Raw genomic sequence first — 18,528 nt, forward strand, 5'->3', positions numbered from 1 at the left:
AAATTATTACTATTATTTAAAACAAGAATGTTACCAAGGTAAAGTTGCATCCACATTAGAAATGTTTGTTAGTCTGCTTACCGAGTACAGTGCTGGGTACTAATGTAGGAAGCCAAGCAACATTGCTGAAGGCAGAGGTGTGCAGAGAGTTGATACGAGCCAGTTCAGAGACCCCTCCAGTACAGGACAGGGGTCCAATGTGGTCCACCCTCCACAAGATCAGCTCACTGTAGATAGCATTGGGATCATGGAAAGTTCTTGTAGCGGCATTACGGAGCTGCTTCCTGCTAATGCAAAAGCAATGCGTGGTCAGAAGTCATGTTTCATGGAAAGGGCAATATTTACCAAAGCGGGTTACAGCATGTTATAATAGCAGCACCTGCGGGATTTTAATCATGTGCTCCTTGCCTAGTTTTTCCTTCTCCTCATATCTTCCTTATGGTGCATTCACCAATAGAGATAACAGAATGTTAGCAGTCTTTGGCCCCTCACAAAGCTGAAGCTGTGTGTGCGACTTATTTACATAATTCCCTCAGTTCTGATGTGATAACCAGTGTTAAAACACACAAATGGAAGTAGTTAGTTTATTATTTGGATAAAAGCATCTGCCACATGAAAACCTAACTAAATGGAAACCAACCCAAGCTAGTCAAGGTATTGCACAGACACAGAAGAGTGCTGCAGTCTTGTATCTGTGCTGGAAGTTATTAAGTACTTAATAACTCTGTGATTGTGTAGGAGTGTGACTGTCCTTTGTCTTTTGCATTGCATCAATTTTTTTTAATTTTTTTATTTTAATTATTTATTATGTAGGAAGTTGAGCTTTTCTTAACACTCATATTTATATCATATTTCTAATATGTGTGAACCTCCTTTCGCTTTTTTTATCTGTTGTATACCTGGGAAGTCCCTTTGGAAGGGGAAAAGTAGGAGGCTGCTCTCCTTCCATGCTGCCAGGGGCTGAGGGAGGAGTGAGCAGGGCGTTATGGTGAGAGGAGGTCAATAGCAGGGGCAGTACTGTATGGCAGGCTTGGTCATTCAGATGGAAGCGGTGACCACAGTATCTGAACTTGTGGGACACAGTCAACACGTTGGAGAAGGCAGAACGCTCAGCAAATGTCACTGCCCACTGTAGACAGAGGAAACAAAACCAAATGTAGTGAGGGCAGGGAAAGCTATTACAACATAATTATGGTATGTGTTGGCCAGTGAAAAAAAATACATGCAGAAACTATATTTCTGACAAGGTTCTGAATTTCAATTGAAATAATCTTTTACCTGGTTGAGAGACCCATCAACATGTTTGGAGACCATCATGACAGCAGGGCTGATTCCAGGGCGAGGATTGGGAGAGGGAGCCAAAGTGGGTGAACCAAATTCAGCCAAGGCTGAAGCAGAGTGGGAGACACGTTGGACCATCCTCCCCTGGTCCCCTGACCCAGTGCTCTCCCCCTCTGTCAAGGTGCAGGCGTACATCAGAATGTTTTTACTCAATGAGTTGGCATCACCTGTAGGAAATGCCACTGGAATTCGGGAAGAGAACGACACCTGGTGGGAGAGTTGGAAAGAAATACACTAGGAACACAGGCACAAACTCTCTATGTTTGCCAGCCTATATACATTCAGCAGCAGCATTCCAATGAATAATGAGCACCGCTACTGAAATTTCACATGGTTCATTAATATTCACTGTGCAATGTAACCACTGCGACTTGTACTGTATACTCTGTAGTGCACACTACACACCTACAAACCATACACGCATACTCAGTCACAATTTAGCAATCTAACATAACATATTTGCTTTTATGAGTGCATTGGCCTATTCAGCTGGGAGAAGTGGTATACGGTAACAAGGTACACTGAAAGATGTAATGCTTGATTTTTAAAAGATGGTGTGGATGTGCAGGCAAATATCCATTTTACTGTGCCTGTACAGTTTTTGCTTGTTTTAAAATACACATACAAAGCTTTACAGTACATGTATGTACCACAATGTTCTTATTTTACAATGCCAAAGCTTGTGGCTGTCATTACAATCCATGTAACGTGAACTGTCTGAACCTTTTCTGGCTTTCTCAACCTGTTTGTGTTGTCAAATTCCTTTGAATTTAAGAAGTTTCATGGTGAAAAACTATTTTAGGGTACTGGTGAATGACTCATACCAAGGTTATGCAAAAAAAATAAATCACTAATTTATTAAGCCATGTCCCATCAGATCTGCTAAAACTTGTTCGCAACCTAATTTCTCAGTTTCACTGGTTGGATCAGTAGCAGGTCATATCACCTTTAGCCATTCATTTCTCAAGAAATTTGAGAAATGAATGCACCAATTGTCTCAGCCACAGACTGTTGATAAGGGAAGATGCATCACTCTGTAACACCTGTGACACACAGCTATGAGTGGACTGTTTCTGTCGTTCCAACAACCCTTCAGCTCTGCAGCAGATCATGTAACATCAGAGAAGTATTCTACCAGTTGCACACTTGCATTCATAACAGATCGATAATTTAAAATGATAAACTTCCATCGTTCTGAACTAGGATCTGTTGTTGATTGTATCAACTAATGTGAATACAGGTGTGTTAGATTTAGTTGGTGACAGCTGTTTGGTTAATATTTAAAGTAAATGTAAACAGGAGAGAAGACTTGATATCAGCAGGCAGACAAAGGATTTCAGAATGCATAACAAAAATCTTAATTTGTACATCCCTACTTATTTGTATAGAGGAAATGGATTTTTTTACATACAGTATGTTAAAACTTAAGGTGTGAGGATTGACAAAGTTACATGTTAAAATTTATTAAACTACATAAAGGAGAGACACTGAGGAAAATGTCTCTTAAAACCAAACTGAGCAAGTAAAGCATAACTGAATTAAACTATAAGAATTACTAATATGGAAAAAAAGTTTCTTGCTCATTTGTGAAAAAAGTTAGACATTACATATACTCATGTTCTGCTCACCTGGACCTGTCTGAAGATGCCCTGGTTAAATTCATCCAAGTACTTCACATGCCAAACCAAGAACGATCCATCCATAGGGTGAATAGTGAACAGCATGTCGGGGCTCTTGTTCCACTCAGTGATCAGAGTCTCCATCTTCCTCTCCAATAGCATGGAGGGCAAAGGCGTGCTGGAACTGGATCCTGGGGAGGATGCCTTGGTGCTTCCCTGCTCAGTCGGCTCCCCCTCTTCACCAGGCTCTGATGAGGCTTTGTCAGACATGTCATCCAGATCTAAAAAGCCAGACAACAATGTCCTTTTATAAAATAATGTTTTTAAGATAACATGTTTTAAGGAATGTGTGTTGTCCTAGGCGTGGGTCATACCGAAATCAAACTTCATAGGGGATCCATCAGGGTCTGGTGGGTCCTCGGTAGTTTGGTCCAGCTGCTGATCAGAGTACTTTCGGAGCTGCAGCATAAAGAGGTCCATAGAAGAAGTGAAGCTTAGGTCTTTATTGTTGAGCCAGTGGACCATGAATCCTCCACCACCACTGCCGTCGTCTGCACTGAACACTGCAGAATCAGCCAGCACTGAGGGGATATCTGACAGAGGAAAAAACATAGAAGCATGAGATGATGGATAGAAGTGGTGAGACAAACATAAATTAAACAAATGACTCAAGGTTATACTGGATTCGCACATTTAGTTACAAAAAAACAAAAACAACTATCTATGCACCAGCATTACGTTTTAAGCAGTTTTTAATGCACAATATAATTCTGATGGAAAAATCTCCCTTGTGAATATCATTTGGCAACAAAACACTATGTAATGTCTACAGAACAACATAATAATTTTGGATGTAGTTATTCTCTAAAAACTTTAAGGAGTCTTACAATGATCAGTGTAGAGGATAAGTTATTGAAAACCTGAACATTAGAATTCTCTTATATGTATGGTCAATCGTGCAACTGCATCGATCTAATAAGGATGCAATGGTTCTGAAACCCAGACTAAAATCATGAGCTGATCTTGTGTATGCTACTTGATACACTGTTGCAGAAAGCTGATATTTCTTGCTGTAAGAGATCCTATCACTAGACTTTAGGTGTGGGCTTGAGGTTAAGAAGGTAACATGTGAAAACTTATCCCAAAAACTGGAATAACAAAAACTGGGAACTGGTCAAGTCTTCAAGAACTTTAAACAATTCCATTTGGCACTGAACAGCATTTTTTGCGATTGTATCTATACAAGCTGTGAGCTGCAGCTCTGTCGTGCTGTGTTTGGAGATGTAACAGAATGTAGGTCATCCATGTTTCGAAAGTCCACAACCCCACAAAAAAACTAACAAAAAAAACTGTATGATGTGTAAGGCAGTTTAACAATCGCGGTCCGAACTGAATTGTGGAAGTGTAGAATCAGTACACCCCTAGAATCTATGGCAAAGAAATACAGACATGCTTCCAAGCCAAACAAAGACAGCCTACCTGTGTTGGGGTTAATACTGGCTGAGATGTGGAAGTGACACAGGGCATTGGCATGATGAGCAATGTGGCGGTGAGTGTGCACGTCCTGTGTACCATGTTGAGAGGGCAGCAGTTCACTGTGTGCCACCAGAGCAGAGGATCGTCTGCGGCCCCGCCGCAGGTGCTTCAGGTGATGGATTGACTAATTAGGCAAGGGGTAGGAATAAACAGGCTTATAGTATCATGACTTTTAATTACTTTTGATTACTTATTGCTGTTCAGATTTGTCTGATTTAGTAAATGTACCTCCAAAGCATGCTGGATCTTGTCCTTATTGCCTGCCAGGCCTGGAAGGCTAGAGCTGAAGGAGTGTGAGTTCTCAGAGATCTGGCCCCCAAGCAGGCTGTCTTCTGGTAGCAGCGTCTCTGACCACAACCTACACACACCGTCCTCGCAGGAAGTCAGCAACACATTGCACACTGAGCCTCTAGAAAATAACAGGAGAGTGCAACTGTCAGTCACAATCAGCTATAACTTTAAATAAGTTTTTGGTTGATACTTCCAACATTTAAATAAAAATATTTGATCACAACACACAGACTATACGTGGCAAATTATTACATTAAGACACATCTCAGTGTCCTCAGGGTATAATTTAAAAGCATGGCATGATGGTGCATGAAATGTTGAACAATGAGCAATGGAATGCACTGTGAGCACATACACTGGAGTTATTTACTGTCTACTATCTTGCTATCTACTGTTAGTTATGTGAAAACAACCATCATTATGAACAAGATAAATTATTTTGTTAAATAATGTTAAAATGTTAAGATTGTCTCTGCAAGATCTGTATCTGTAAATTAAATTAAGCCCTGTTTATAGTATTCTCAAACAAAAGAGTCAAGTTGTTTAAATAATCTTGCTGAATGTTCAAAGTAAAATGTTTCTTTGCTTAGCATGAAATCTTTTGATCGAGGAAGAGGAAAGAGGTGAAATATAAAAAGAAGCCTCTCACTCGCTGCTTCCATTAGAGATTTAACTTATAATACACTTCCACAATGCAAAACTAAACAAAACACAGATACTTAAAAAAAAAAAAATAACATTTATACTGCTTGCCAGCCTGACTCTGTGATTGTGTGTGCTTTCTTACTTGGGCATAAACTTGCTGGTCTTCCTCCAGGACATACCGGTGACAGACCGAGGATGAGCCAGGTAAACAAAGGAAAAGTGAATAGGAACAGGCTTTTTATCCGAGGGATCCTGCACCACCACTGCAGAACGCCAGCCCGTGGTGGGATACCACACCTTAAGCAAACAGTCATCCTGCATATGCAAAGACATGCATGAACATTTATTATATAAAAATATCACCACACACCTTGCAAAAGCTTTTCAACAATTCTTATACCTTCCCAACTGTTGCAAAGTACTCCCCATCAGGAGACCACTTGGCAATGTGAACAGATGCAGCAGTTCTAAGTGAAACACAAGCAAAAATAACAATATCAGCTACTTTCACTTCTTGTGGTTGTGGGAAACTCTCCACACAAAAAACACATATATGCTGTCAATGTGTATCTCCTTCAGAGCTAGCACTTCCCTGTTCTAGTGGTTTTTTCCAGGCAAGCACGTGTCATCAGATGACAATTACTTAGGTATTGCATTTCCATGAATGTTTACACAGCTTGAAGCACAGGCCACAGAATCGAAAGAATGATTTACAACAGTGCATATAAACCTTCACCTGTAACTGCCCAAACATTTTATTAGTAAATTACGTAATAATAATTAAAGATTAAAAAATTTTATAATATAAGTTAACATTTTTGTTTAAATAGGGCAGGGCTCTACGAGAAAACAGTAATAACATCATTTATAGGAAAAAGACATTTTGCTCCTGCTATTCTAGCAACTAATAACAGTAATTAACAGAACATGCATGTGACATTTAGCTGTACCCTAAATGCTCTAAATGATAATTTACAAGACAGCAAAACAAGAGCTGAGGGGAGGGAATGAAGAAAATGGAAAACATACATTTAATCTATTTACTGATTACTTAATTGCCATTTTCTGCATCAATACAGAGTACTAAGATACCTCTATACTATTTTCTCTGTACAACTGTACTTGGTTCGATACTGTAAAAATACTCATTGGATTTACTCTTTGATTATCTTATTATAACCATGAGTTATGTTGTTTTTTTTGTCAATCCTGTCATTATACACGTTATACAAATGAGTATAAACATACTTGCACTGCCAGACACAGTTCCAGTCATTGAGGACAGGGTGGGGCCTGTCCTCACTCATCTGCCCATCCTCCTCTTCTATGAGAGCATCTGCCAGTGGAGGAGCCCAGAGCTGGAGCCGCTCGGTTGCCGCTAGGATACGGTTCCCTGAGGACACAAAAGCACCATGTTACACACCTCAAATCCTGCTTTGATTACTACAGTACACAGAGCCACATGCAAGCTGTGACTGTTACATAACGCACATCTCATTGCAGACAAACTAAAGGTGGCTGAGAATAGGAGTTGTGCTCAGTGTGCATTCATTTAGTCAGTCAGTGAAACAAGTTAAACACAGAAAGCATGGGAATACCTTGAGGGTCCCAGGCCAGGTTGTAGGTGATGGCATCGAGGAAGAACTGTCCAGTCTTTTGCCACTGATAGTTAAGATGCTGTTAGTGACAGAAGAGCCACACACACCATGCAATGTAATTGGCACGCCAATGTGATTAAACCCACTAGGCATTGTTTTAAACCACTTCAACGCATACGTCTAAAATACTGACATTCACACTCACCTTGTGGCGTTTGTTTGGATTGGTAGAAAGTGGTTCAAAGATGCAGACTGTATTTCCATAGGATGCAGCAATCTAAAAATAAAAGGCTGTGTTCATCATGACAACATTACTCACTCCATCAGTGCTTTTGCACAGTCATTCCCATAGGAGAGGGGTAGGCGGGGAGTGTTGTCAGAGAGCATTGACAGTACAAGCCCGGAACTGATGCAGGGGTAAATTTACATGTTTATGCTCTGTGTAACTGATAATGTCTTTGCTTCACAGAAAAATGAAAAATGTGTGTGGGAGTGTGTCTGAGTGTGCAGCCAACACTTACCCTGCCAAGCTGGTGGGAGCACTCCACACAGCCCACCTGTATGTTTCCATTCTGAGCTCCAGGGATAATCTGCACACACTCGAAATCACTAGCCAAGATCACTACATCACAACCAGAGCCATAGGCCTGAAAAGGAAATGGAAAATGAGGAAAAACCAAATCAGAGTAATCCACAAAAAATGAAACCAAACAACAGAAACTCAAAATTGTAAAAATCACAATTAAACACATTCAATTTGTGTGACTTGCCCAGTGCAAAAAGTACCGCATACTCCATATACTAAGATCACATAACTATAAAAGAAAATCCAAAATATGGGAACAAACTGCAATACAGCACCAACCACAGTGTTTCAGTCACTAAAAACAGCAAAATCCCCATCAGAGCTTCTTCTTACGCTGCTGCCAGGATGAAAGCGGACAGAAGTACAGACAACTAAACAGCCACAAGAAAAGTAATGACACTGTTTGCAATTTCCTGTTTTTCCTGCATAAATTGATAATGAAATGTGATCCATGTGTGCACACAGCTCATATCCTTTTATAGGCACTGGCAGGACATTTACCTATGCTGAACAGGAACAACTAGAATGCTTTCAACTATGAGGATTATGGAATTCACCAACATAAGAACAGAGATGAGAACCAATGTCAGGTAAAAAACCTTGGTGCTTTAAAATGTAACTTTTTCTACATCTTAAATTCCCCACCACTGACAGCCTGGGTTACTGTGGGGAAGAAGGGCAGGGGCTTTTTGCTGCACTTGTATAGCAGGTTAGGAGAAATATGTTCACATGTACACCATCACTGAAAATTCTGGGATGACTTATTGTATTGTTTTCCAAGGAAACAGACATGAAATTAGTCTGAATAGGAAATATAGCAAAACAACAGGACATGCTGACATTATCGGAGTTAGAGACAATAATTTTGATGGAAGTGATGAATGTGAATGTGTCATCAAAAAACAAAAAACACCTTTTGCAGTTCCAGTCTGCCAGACCTTAGGCATTCTAGTTTCAATTTTGATAGCTTTCCTTCCTCAAGGTCCAAAATCTCCTATTTCACCACTTCCAAAGCCCCCAGGCCATCACACTGCTTCCATCATGCTTGACTAAAGGTATTAAGCACTGTTCTAGCATCTTTTCATTTGTTCTGCCTTTTACAAATGTTCTTCTGTTTGATTTGAAAACGTCAAACTTGGGCTCATTTGTAGACAACATCTTCTTCCAGTCTTCCAGTGTCCAATGTCTGTGCTCTTTTGCCCATCTCATTGGCCAGTCTGAGTGAAGTCTCCTCTTCACTGTTGATGCTGACACTGGTGTTTAACGTGTATTATTTAGTGCAAGTTCTTTCTTTCTGGCTAGATAATTCTTTAAAAATCATCTGATTAATTTTAATTGTTTGTGAACTGGATACAATTGTTCATAAATTTCATGAAAATGTGTTTTTCTTTGGAAAACAAAGAATTTTACAAGTGATCCCAAACACAGTGTAGGTCCCATACATAAGCTACTAGTTGAAAATAAACTGAGGAACACTGCATGCACTGATGAGGCCTGTATCTGGACGGAAAGAAAGGAATAAAGTAATTGGCAGGCAGTGAACAAAAGTCTTATTTTTGTACTCCAGGTTAGTCCTATAAGGATGTGCTCTCACGTAAAAAGAAATAAATAACATGTCTCAATTCCAATAATTAAAAGTATAAATAAATTTAATATTTCATATCATCTGCCGTTATATTTTACCCACTGTTTGTTTTTTATAGGTTTAAATCTAAATGACTACATTTAAATTGCATATACAATATAATGTTATAGAAATGTCTAGAAGCAGACTAAAATACTCAGTAATGTGAATATTGCATAAGCTGAGTGAGACATTATTACAGGATTAGCATACCATGGCAGTTACCTTAAACTACCACAGCGTCAGCAAGTTGTGGTGGTAAAAATAGCACAGACAACACAACATTAAACAGAAGATGCAGATGACAAAAATAACCCCCCAACAAATGCTAATAGGTTGACATACAAAGCACTGGTTAATTGGCCGTGTTTAACAGGCAGGCCTGTGTAAAGATTTAGACTGTGGGCGGGAAGGTAAAATAATACAACAATGCATTGCAGACAGTTGGCAACCATGTGTAGAATGGCAGCAATGGCTGCAACACCTGGGAGACAGGCAAGCTGGTCTCAAAGAAGCGGTACAGTCAGGATGATGGCTTGTGTCTTTCATTATTTACGAGAATAGGAGGAGAGGCTGCGAACCACTGGGTCACACAACAGGACAGCATTACAGTCACTGGATTAATACAGACAGTGACAGCTGAGGATGAAATTAATTTGAAGATTGTCACAGGATTATATTTTATACGCTGTAACATAATATGTCAAAGACGGGTAGGACTCGAAAGGGACGTGTGGCCTGTGCTTTATTATCACTGCGGCATTTGCTCCTGCGAATTACAGCCGGAATAAAAAGCGGTCACCGTCACACGCTGTCTGGGACTGCTCTGCACCTCTTTCTCTTTCTCATTCTCACACACACACACACACACGCACACACACACACACACACACACACACACACACACACACACACACACACACACACACACACACACACACACACACACACACAGTGTGTGAATGTGCGAGTTCCTTCCACTCTCTTCATCAGCAACATCATTTGTAACTGGGAGGATGATGCTAGTAAGCTTGAGCACACTGCATGTGTCTGTCTTAAAAAGGACAGACCATCATCACGGCTATGTTCATCTGGTTTGATCTGCATCTGTCCTGCATTTCTTTCTCCATCCACTGATACTTATTTCACTGATAGTGAATGAATGAATCAGCTGACTTGAAGCAACGCTGGAGCAGCAGTGTATTTCCTCTGTCAGTCTGTTGGCTACTTAAATCAAGACTTGCTCTGTCTTTGAATGACTATTATCTCCCTGTAACACATTAACAGTTAACATTTCCACCTTTCAAGTGTCTGGATTTCAAGTTAGCCAGAAATACAGAAAGTGAGAAAAACACAGGTTTTTCTAGCTCAACTCAGCTGCCTTTTATCAGTTTTTAAAAACCTAAGTTAGAAAACTTAATATTTAATTGTTTTTACATTGCTAGTTAGGAGCAGCTAAGAGGTATAACTGCCTCTGTAGGAAAGTACGATTTAGAAGAAAATATTGCAGTCATGTGTTGTGGTAATGAATGCAGATAAGAGGAACAGAGTGAGAGATCACTTCTGCCTTCAGTCAAATGACACTTACTCCCAATGGTTAACGCAATCATGCAAAAATGAGCCACAGTCACAGCTGCTACCCTGTGTAACATTTTCATGGCAGTACTAGGTAACTGACTTTGTGCTAAGCCTTGGCTGCAAATATGATAAAACATGCACTTACTCATGCAGTAAACTGCTCTTTATGTCAATCTGTAGATTCGTGAAAAAGCCTATAGCAGACACCTGTACTTTGATCCCACTGTCTATAGTCAGACTATAGGGGCCTTGTTATTCTCTGCAACATGACTGCAGCGAAACTGTAGGCAATAACACACAAACTAGAGCCGATTAAGCTTCTATCTGTCTCCATTCTGTGGTGGTCTGTTGGTCATAACATATATAATGTAATCAACAAGATGGGCTGCAATAGCAATTGAGCTGCAGCAACTTAATGCATGTGGAGCAAGAAACTCACATTATCATTTATTAACTTCATAATATAATATATTTATTTTGACTTATAACTTAAACTGAGAGAAATTTAACTAATGTTGCCTCAGTTTCATGATTAATTTTAGGTCACACCCATTTCTCCCACACATTTTGGTACATAATTGATGTGTCTGGAAAAGGTTATGCATTTGTGCTTTGTTGTACCAATTTCTGCATATAGGCTGTTTGTATGTACATTTACAACATCAATCACATGTCAAAAACACATTTTTACAGCCTCCTAAGCCACTACTGTTCATCAGTACATAACATCAGACACAAATCACACTAAATGACAGAAAAAAGGTTAACAACTGATCTGTCATTTAACTGATTTACAGCCAATAAACAAACATTATGTTTTTTTGTGAAAAAAGAACAGAATCTTTTTAGCAAATGCTTTGTTACTTCTTGCTCTGTAATTCTTTCATATTCTTACCCATAGCTCTAATTATTCTGACAGTGGGCTCTCACCATGAAATGTACTAATACTGACCAACCCTTGGCCCAACGAGAAACAGGTAACAGGCTAAATGTCCATCTTTCAAACTAAATGTAACTATATCTCTCCCATTTTTTGTCAATATATTAAGTTCATCATTAACATTACAGAATCCCAGAAATCAATGGTATGCAGATGGAGAAATTCTATATCCAACAAGGCTTAAAACTCATGGTTGATGTTCTGGCCTAGAAGCCCTGGAGGTCAGGCTGAGTGTAACTGCATTGGACATGGTGTCCAGTGTTCTTCAAATACCCTCTCAGACACAAAAAACACCAGGCACACAAACCGGGGTGTAATAGCAACGCGCAAGGCTACAGCTTCACAACCAGCTCTGTCCTAGGTTGTTGAGCAGATATGACCCTAAGTAAAAAGCCTGTCTTTTTATATTCAAATAGCTTCAATCAGGGGTCAATGTGAGTGGTAAGGGAGACAACTCCACCCTAAAAAATGGCCATAAATGAACAAGACAATAAACAACAGTACTAAATTCAAATGGATGAAGAAAATCAGAACAAAGAGGGAGAAAAAAATTAAAAAACAACAAAACAACACCTTACTAATAGGCAGCTAGAACAGACCAAGCTGCCAGATTTGGCAGCCATTAGACAGGCTTTGCAATGTTCTCAGCATGAGGGAGTGATAGCATGCAACGTATCTCCTCAGCAATTTATAGTATGCTGCAATGGTGGAATTGAACTGATGCAGACACATTGCTTTTAGTACGAAATGGGGTCGTAACAAATTGCGTATTTCTCACCTTCCTTGTGGCCAACAACCCTAAAGCTCCAGGTTAATACTAGTTCACTAGTACTATTCTAGGGAATGCATCTGTTATTTTACTGCACAGACAAATAAACTGCATGAAAACATGAAAATCTTTCAGTATAAACATCATGTTGCCAAAATGGCAACGTGATGATAAACCACTGCACAGAACAGAGTAATGGATTTATTTGACGGATGTTACAAATGCTCATCCTGCTGTCAATTAAGTCATCATCATTTATCCTCTATCAATACCAGAGCTTAACTTTTAACTTTCTAGTTTAAGAAAAAGAGGCACAACAAATGTGAAAGGGGCTATTGTGCTCTTTATCCCACCGACTTGCTTACAAAAGAGGATGTAATATCATAGGTTCTTCCTTCTAGCTGCACATAATAGAAAATTGACTGGGCTTGTTGGTCCTGTCAACCTGAGGCACAAAGAGCTGGGAAACAGAGGAAGAATATTTATAGCCCCAAAGATGTCAACACAGAACAGACTGGTTCGGGGCACAGTGTTTGATCAGCATGCAAGTCTGCATGAGAGATCCCCAGCTCATCCACCATCGAGTGGCACTTTTCTGTTACAGCTGTGTATCGTTCACGCTGTTCCACCAAACACGCAGTGACGACAGATGGCAAGACGCCTCCATTCAGCCCCTCTAGCTCATGTCTCCATATATGGCTCTCTACGTCATGGCTGGCGCAGCTGATGCTAGGAAGACAGCGAGCTAATGATCCGTGAGGGGGATTTAACGCCAAATGGTAGCGAGCTTAGCTAGCTGTGCAATCCCACGAAACACGCAGCCTTGTCTTCTTTTAATGGTGCGCAATCCCGTCCAACACAGCCCTCTGTAGTGTTCAATGCTAAATTTCGCAGCAGCATGTCCCAGGATTAATGTTTGGGAGCGATGTAAAGGCTGCGCACAGGGGTTCCCTGGTAGTAATGTTGTTTCTAACGTTACAAGATGCAGCTAAAGGTCATTTCAGTGGCGTAACCGTGTTGGGGTGATGATTAATATCTGTAGCGCTACACATTCAGACATCACATCGGCGCTGGTGGTGTCAGCTAAGCTAGTTTGTGTCTGTCACGGTAAACGAAAAGGAGGCTTGTGTTGTGATAAAGATGCCCCGAGCGTGTCTGGGCTCCGTGAATGTGTCGGTGCGGCTGTTTTGGCTAACACACTACCCGGCTAGCTGTAGCTCGACAGCCAGCCCCTTTACAGCTAGCTAGCTCTCTAGCTAGCCGCACTGCTAGCTAGTCAATCCTGAGCGTCAATGGGTGTCATCTCAACAAATATCAAAATAAAACCTCACCGTGAACGGGATGTCATTCACGCTTCCCACCGAATAGCAGCAATCTCCGGGGTTTACAGCTCCCGTCAGCACCTGGTGTAGATGCATTTTCCTTATATTTTAGCAGCAAGGAAGGTTTTAATTATTCATAACGAGTCCACCCTTTCGGTTTCTCCATCTAGCAGCGACTGGGGATTCCATCAGTAATGAGCCGCTGTCCTCGGCCTGGCAGCGTCGCTTTCCTCCACAAACGGAAGCGTTGCGGGCAATCTGTGGTCGACCGTGTAAGTGTAATTTCACCTGGCGCTGACATCTATTTAGACATGCAAAACTGGCGGTCCGACGCCTCTCGCTGTCAACACCATCCCAACACGATTAATCGTGAGAGGATCTCTGCAGCGAGCCTGACATGCGCGTTCACGACGTCGTCCAGGCACGACTGAATGACCACAGACAGCAGCGAACTAGACCGGACAGCACCAGCCTCTGCTTTTCACTTACGTACAGATCTGGTCATTTTCCTAAATGGAAATGTGTTCGGGTACGTGTCGGTATGTAATCTTAGGAGTGACTTAAATTTGTGTCTCGCTGTTTGGCAGCTCTTCCGCCTGAAACGAGGAACAGCTGTTCTAGGATTGCTGTTCTATGCGCACGGCGCTCCTGCTCCTGCAGCCAGTGGCTCTCTGTCGACTATTTGAGTTCATTGATCATAGGTGATGGGTCTGGGGCCATAGGGTAGTGTAGTTATCTGCAAATGAAAAAGCAGACCTTGCTGAGTTTCTTTGACGCTGACACTTCCCATCATCTGCTCATCTACATGTATTCATCTCATCACTGATCCCATTCAATGGACCACATCACTGTCAGAGTTACTGTTTATCCCCTTTCCCCTTTCATTCCCACACAATCACACACAACCCCTCCTTCGCTGTTGTTGATTAAATGATAAAAGGTCTGACAGGGATCCATGGTGGTGATATACAACCAGCCTTCATGGCATTGGCCTAGTTATTGAAAATACACTGACATCATCAGACAGGGCCTGCCTGCCAGCCACCATGACACACGCAGGACAACGGGACACAAAATCGTGAGGCAGTAGCCCAGAGTTAATGTGACACATACACATAAATTGTGTCAACAACACTCATCATGGAGCATGTAATCCTGTGTCTGTCAATTTAGCATTTGGTGACTACCATTTTTGAACTGTAAGTGCAAGACTACAGCTTTTCTGTAATCGTAGACTGGTCACCATGACTCATGCATAGCAATATGTATTTACATACAAGTTATACTGTACAACCAAGAGGGGACAAACCAGCAGCAAAATCACATGATGAGTATGTCGCTTTAGGTACCGCGGATATCTGGGTTACAGGAAATCTTGCCAGAAATCTGCCTCTTCCAACTGCTTGATCTGTAGATAATTTTAAAGGGCAGACACGCAAATAAGATGTGAGTTCATCTCTTGCAGAAACCCTGTCTCTGACTGAAAAAATAATCTAGCTAATGTACGCTATATCAAATTATAAGTTCTTTTAAGGTGTTTCTTTTGGCAGGACCCAGTTGGTGAAGTGAATGGATATTTGATTAGGCACACAGATAGTTGATTGAGGCACGCAGTTTAGATTATTCTAGAGGATTCGTCAAGTTACAGAGGTATTGTGCAGTTTGTTGACAGTGCTTAGACTAGACACAACAATGAAATACCCAAGGATAATCTATTGCTATAGCTAATGTAAAGACAACAGTGTATTTAGAGCAAAAAGGGAGGCTTGTGTGTGTGAGAGAGGCAGAGATGGTGGACACTATGATTAATAACGCCTGTATTTCCAGATATTGCAAAAGGTTTGGAAGGTTGAAGCATTGGCTTTGCCATTGAGAAACGGAGCCTTGATCTACAGAGAAGAGAATTAAATGCATTATAGATTTTCTCATTTCATGGATGACTGCTGGTTAGAAGGCGCTTCAGTGTGGCCCTGAGGTGCAAGACATTCTGTGCCCCTGGGACAAATATGTAATGGTTCTCCTTCACCGTCCTCAGTGAATAAATCAGTGCATACAACTGAATTGTAATAAATCAGAGAGTATCAATATTTACAGTATGAATGCATTGTTCAGTGTAAAAGGAGATAATGTGAACAAAGGCTTCAACACAATGGCATCTTGTGTCGTTGAATCATCTGAGGAGAAGTGAATCTGTCATTTTACCTGGACTATGATTAAAACCGAACGTTCACTTTACAACCAAAACATGGATCCTGGTGGCTTGTGGGTTTTGGCTAACATGCATTTTGCTTTGATTTCAAAGAAATGCTCTTTAATGAGCAGAGAGTATTGCATAAATATCACTGGTTCTCTGAAAACATGTTCTTTCGGGAACTATTGATTATGAGCTGTGTTAAAACACTGTGATATTTGCAAATAATACTTGGGGTCCCACAGAGCAATCTACCTATTCTGGTCATTATTGTAATGTGGAGTATTGTATTGGGAAAGAAATCTAATCTAATTTAAACTTTAAGTACATGAGGCTTCACAATCTGTATAACATACAACACCCTCTGTCCTCCTCTGTCCCCCTCCAAAAATGTCCCCTAGAATAAGATCAGGAAGGATGTTGTGCAACCTCCAGGCACTGCCAATAGGCAGAAGCCACATGACCTCCTGTCCATCATGCAAATACAAGCATGCCATTCACAGATACGGGAGAAAGCAACAAACACAAAGGTGAGAAAAGACAAGAAAACAAGAAAACAAGAGAGAATGAGAAGAGACTATGAATAGTTTGAGAATCCTGGGGGCAAAGATGCAGATCCAACCTATCTGGAGTGACACACAGACACCCAGGAGAAGTGAGGTCCCACAGCAGCCGATGGTTGAGTAGACAGAGCCAGAATGACGGAGGGAATAGGAAAGACAAGAGAGAACGTCAGAGAGAGAGAGGCCCACAGGACGGATGATGAAGTGCTTGGGGGAAGACAGAGTGTTAGAAAGTTGAAATAGCTTCCAGAAAAATTTATATAATCTAATCAGGAAAGAAAACACATTGTGCTTACTAGATTTAACAGATTTATTGATATTGAAACTGATCCGCTGGTCAAGGATTTGTAAGAAGTATAATCCCATAAATAATCATATGATAAGCTGCTAATTGAAATCTAGCAGTTCTGCACTTTTTCTGCATAAATTGGTCACGAAACATGATCTGATCTTTACGAAGGTGTCAAATATTTACAGTATTTCTAAGCTGATGAAACACAAACAGTCACTATTTTTAGTGAACAAGCCCATTAAACCACTTGCCACTGTACAGCTTTGCATTTTTAGTCATTTATTTACCTCATAAATAACAAGTTTAAGTAAGAAGAGTTTTATTGAGTAAATAAACCTTGATGCAGGGTCAGTCATTTTTAAAGCCTGTAAAGACATTTTACTTTGTACTTTGTGTTCAGTTGTAATGCAAACTTAAACCTGTGGACTGGATGGCTCTTTGGCTATTTTTTAAACTTTACTATGTTATTGTGTGTGTGAAAGAATGCAGTTCCACCTCAGTGGGTCAGGAGACAACATTCTTGAGTCACATGCTTACCTTAGTAACACATACGTCCTTTAACATAACATTTGGGAGCATACTTAAAATCCTATAACATGATCTGAATCATGTGTTCAGGGAATGTCTGAACTTTTTGAAAACAGGTAAAAAAAACTAGTCAAATTTGTTTTTTATGCTAAAAATTGCCAAAATATCATCTGTTCTGTCTTAATTACTAGACCACTGTATTGCTATATTTACATTTACTGTTGGTATCTCCACACTTTCCTCTGCAGCAGAAAAAATGTAACCCAGACATCTGTACCATGAAGTCCGGTTTAATTAAGTCGTCAGGTTTGGTGGTGGAGGGACATTTTTGTGCATTTTAGAGCAAACAAACAAAAAAAAATCTAGTTTATTGTGACTGATTTTATGACATAGGACATAAAGTTTACCATTGTCGCTCAGTCTCTGGCATCATCTCTCACTAGAGCTGAAAAACATATAGGACAGTGGCGACTTTGTAACCTACTATTTAGGGTGGTGTCAAATAAAGTTAAAGTGCCAAACAAAGAAACAAACAAAAATGTTAAAACTAGATCTTCATCGTCTCATCCCATAAATCTATCTTTATTTAACAACTAATCATTAGGTAGTAGGTTGTTTTTGGTAAAAGCTGCATTTCTTCTAGTGGGTGCTACACATTATATTGTTTAATTATGTCTCCAGTTTGATGAATGGTGCCTCTCTTTGTTGACGTTGTCCTGCAGTGTATCATTGTTTGCTGTAATGTTTACATTTTAGTTTTTCCAGTATTACTTGTATCCTCTGTGAAAATTGTATTTCTGCTTTGTTTTGCATGTTCCAATTGTCTTGAGGAAAATTAACATGATAAACAAAATGACCATTTGTGTCCTCTGCAGCCTTATTATTTGTTTAGACTTACTAAATCAAAAACTGTGCTAACTACTTGTCAGCCGGGGCCTCTAGATGGATGGGTGCTAATGTTTTTTCCTTCCTGGAGGAAAAATCAACAGCACTCACAGTTGCGACACAGTGCGATTCTCCAACAGGTTTATTTTAGCTCATCTCATTAGACGTTTTCTCGAGAGTAATTACAGCTCCACAACCCTGTGGCTGCAGTAATATCTTC

At 40.3% G+C, this 18,528-nt stretch overlaps 1 protein-coding gene across 1 annotated transcript in view; it reads right to left on the reverse strand.

The window, feature by feature from the left end:
• The window catches only part of dmxl2 (Dmx-like 2), a 36,752-nt gene extending 22,506 nt beyond the window's left edge, over positions 1–14,246 (reverse strand). Inside the window, 14 exon segments of the mRNA XM_033325939.1 lie at positions 82–284; positions 900–1,129; positions 1,279–1,548; positions 2,970–3,241; positions 3,335–3,553; positions 4,440–4,620; positions 4,725–4,905; positions 5,575–5,747; positions 5,833–5,899; positions 6,681–6,825; positions 7,031–7,109; positions 7,236–7,307; positions 7,552–7,677; positions 13,859–14,246. Of these exon segments, the coding sequence (XP_033181830.1) occupies positions 82–284; positions 900–1,129; positions 1,279–1,548; positions 2,970–3,241; positions 3,335–3,553; positions 4,440–4,620; positions 4,725–4,905; positions 5,575–5,747; positions 5,833–5,899; positions 6,681–6,825; positions 7,031–7,109; positions 7,236–7,307; positions 7,552–7,677; positions 13,859–13,945 (2,305 nt within the window). The 5' untranslated portion in view covers positions 13,946–14,246.
• Positions 14,247–18,528: the final 4,282 nt, after the last annotated feature.

Source organism: Anabas testudineus, chromosome 3, assembly GCF_900324465.2.
Source record: "Anabas testudineus chromosome 3, fAnaTes1.2, whole genome shotgun sequence".
In the NCBI taxonomy this organism is placed as follows: Eukaryota; Metazoa; Chordata; class Actinopteri; order Anabantiformes; family Anabantidae; genus Anabas; species Anabas testudineus.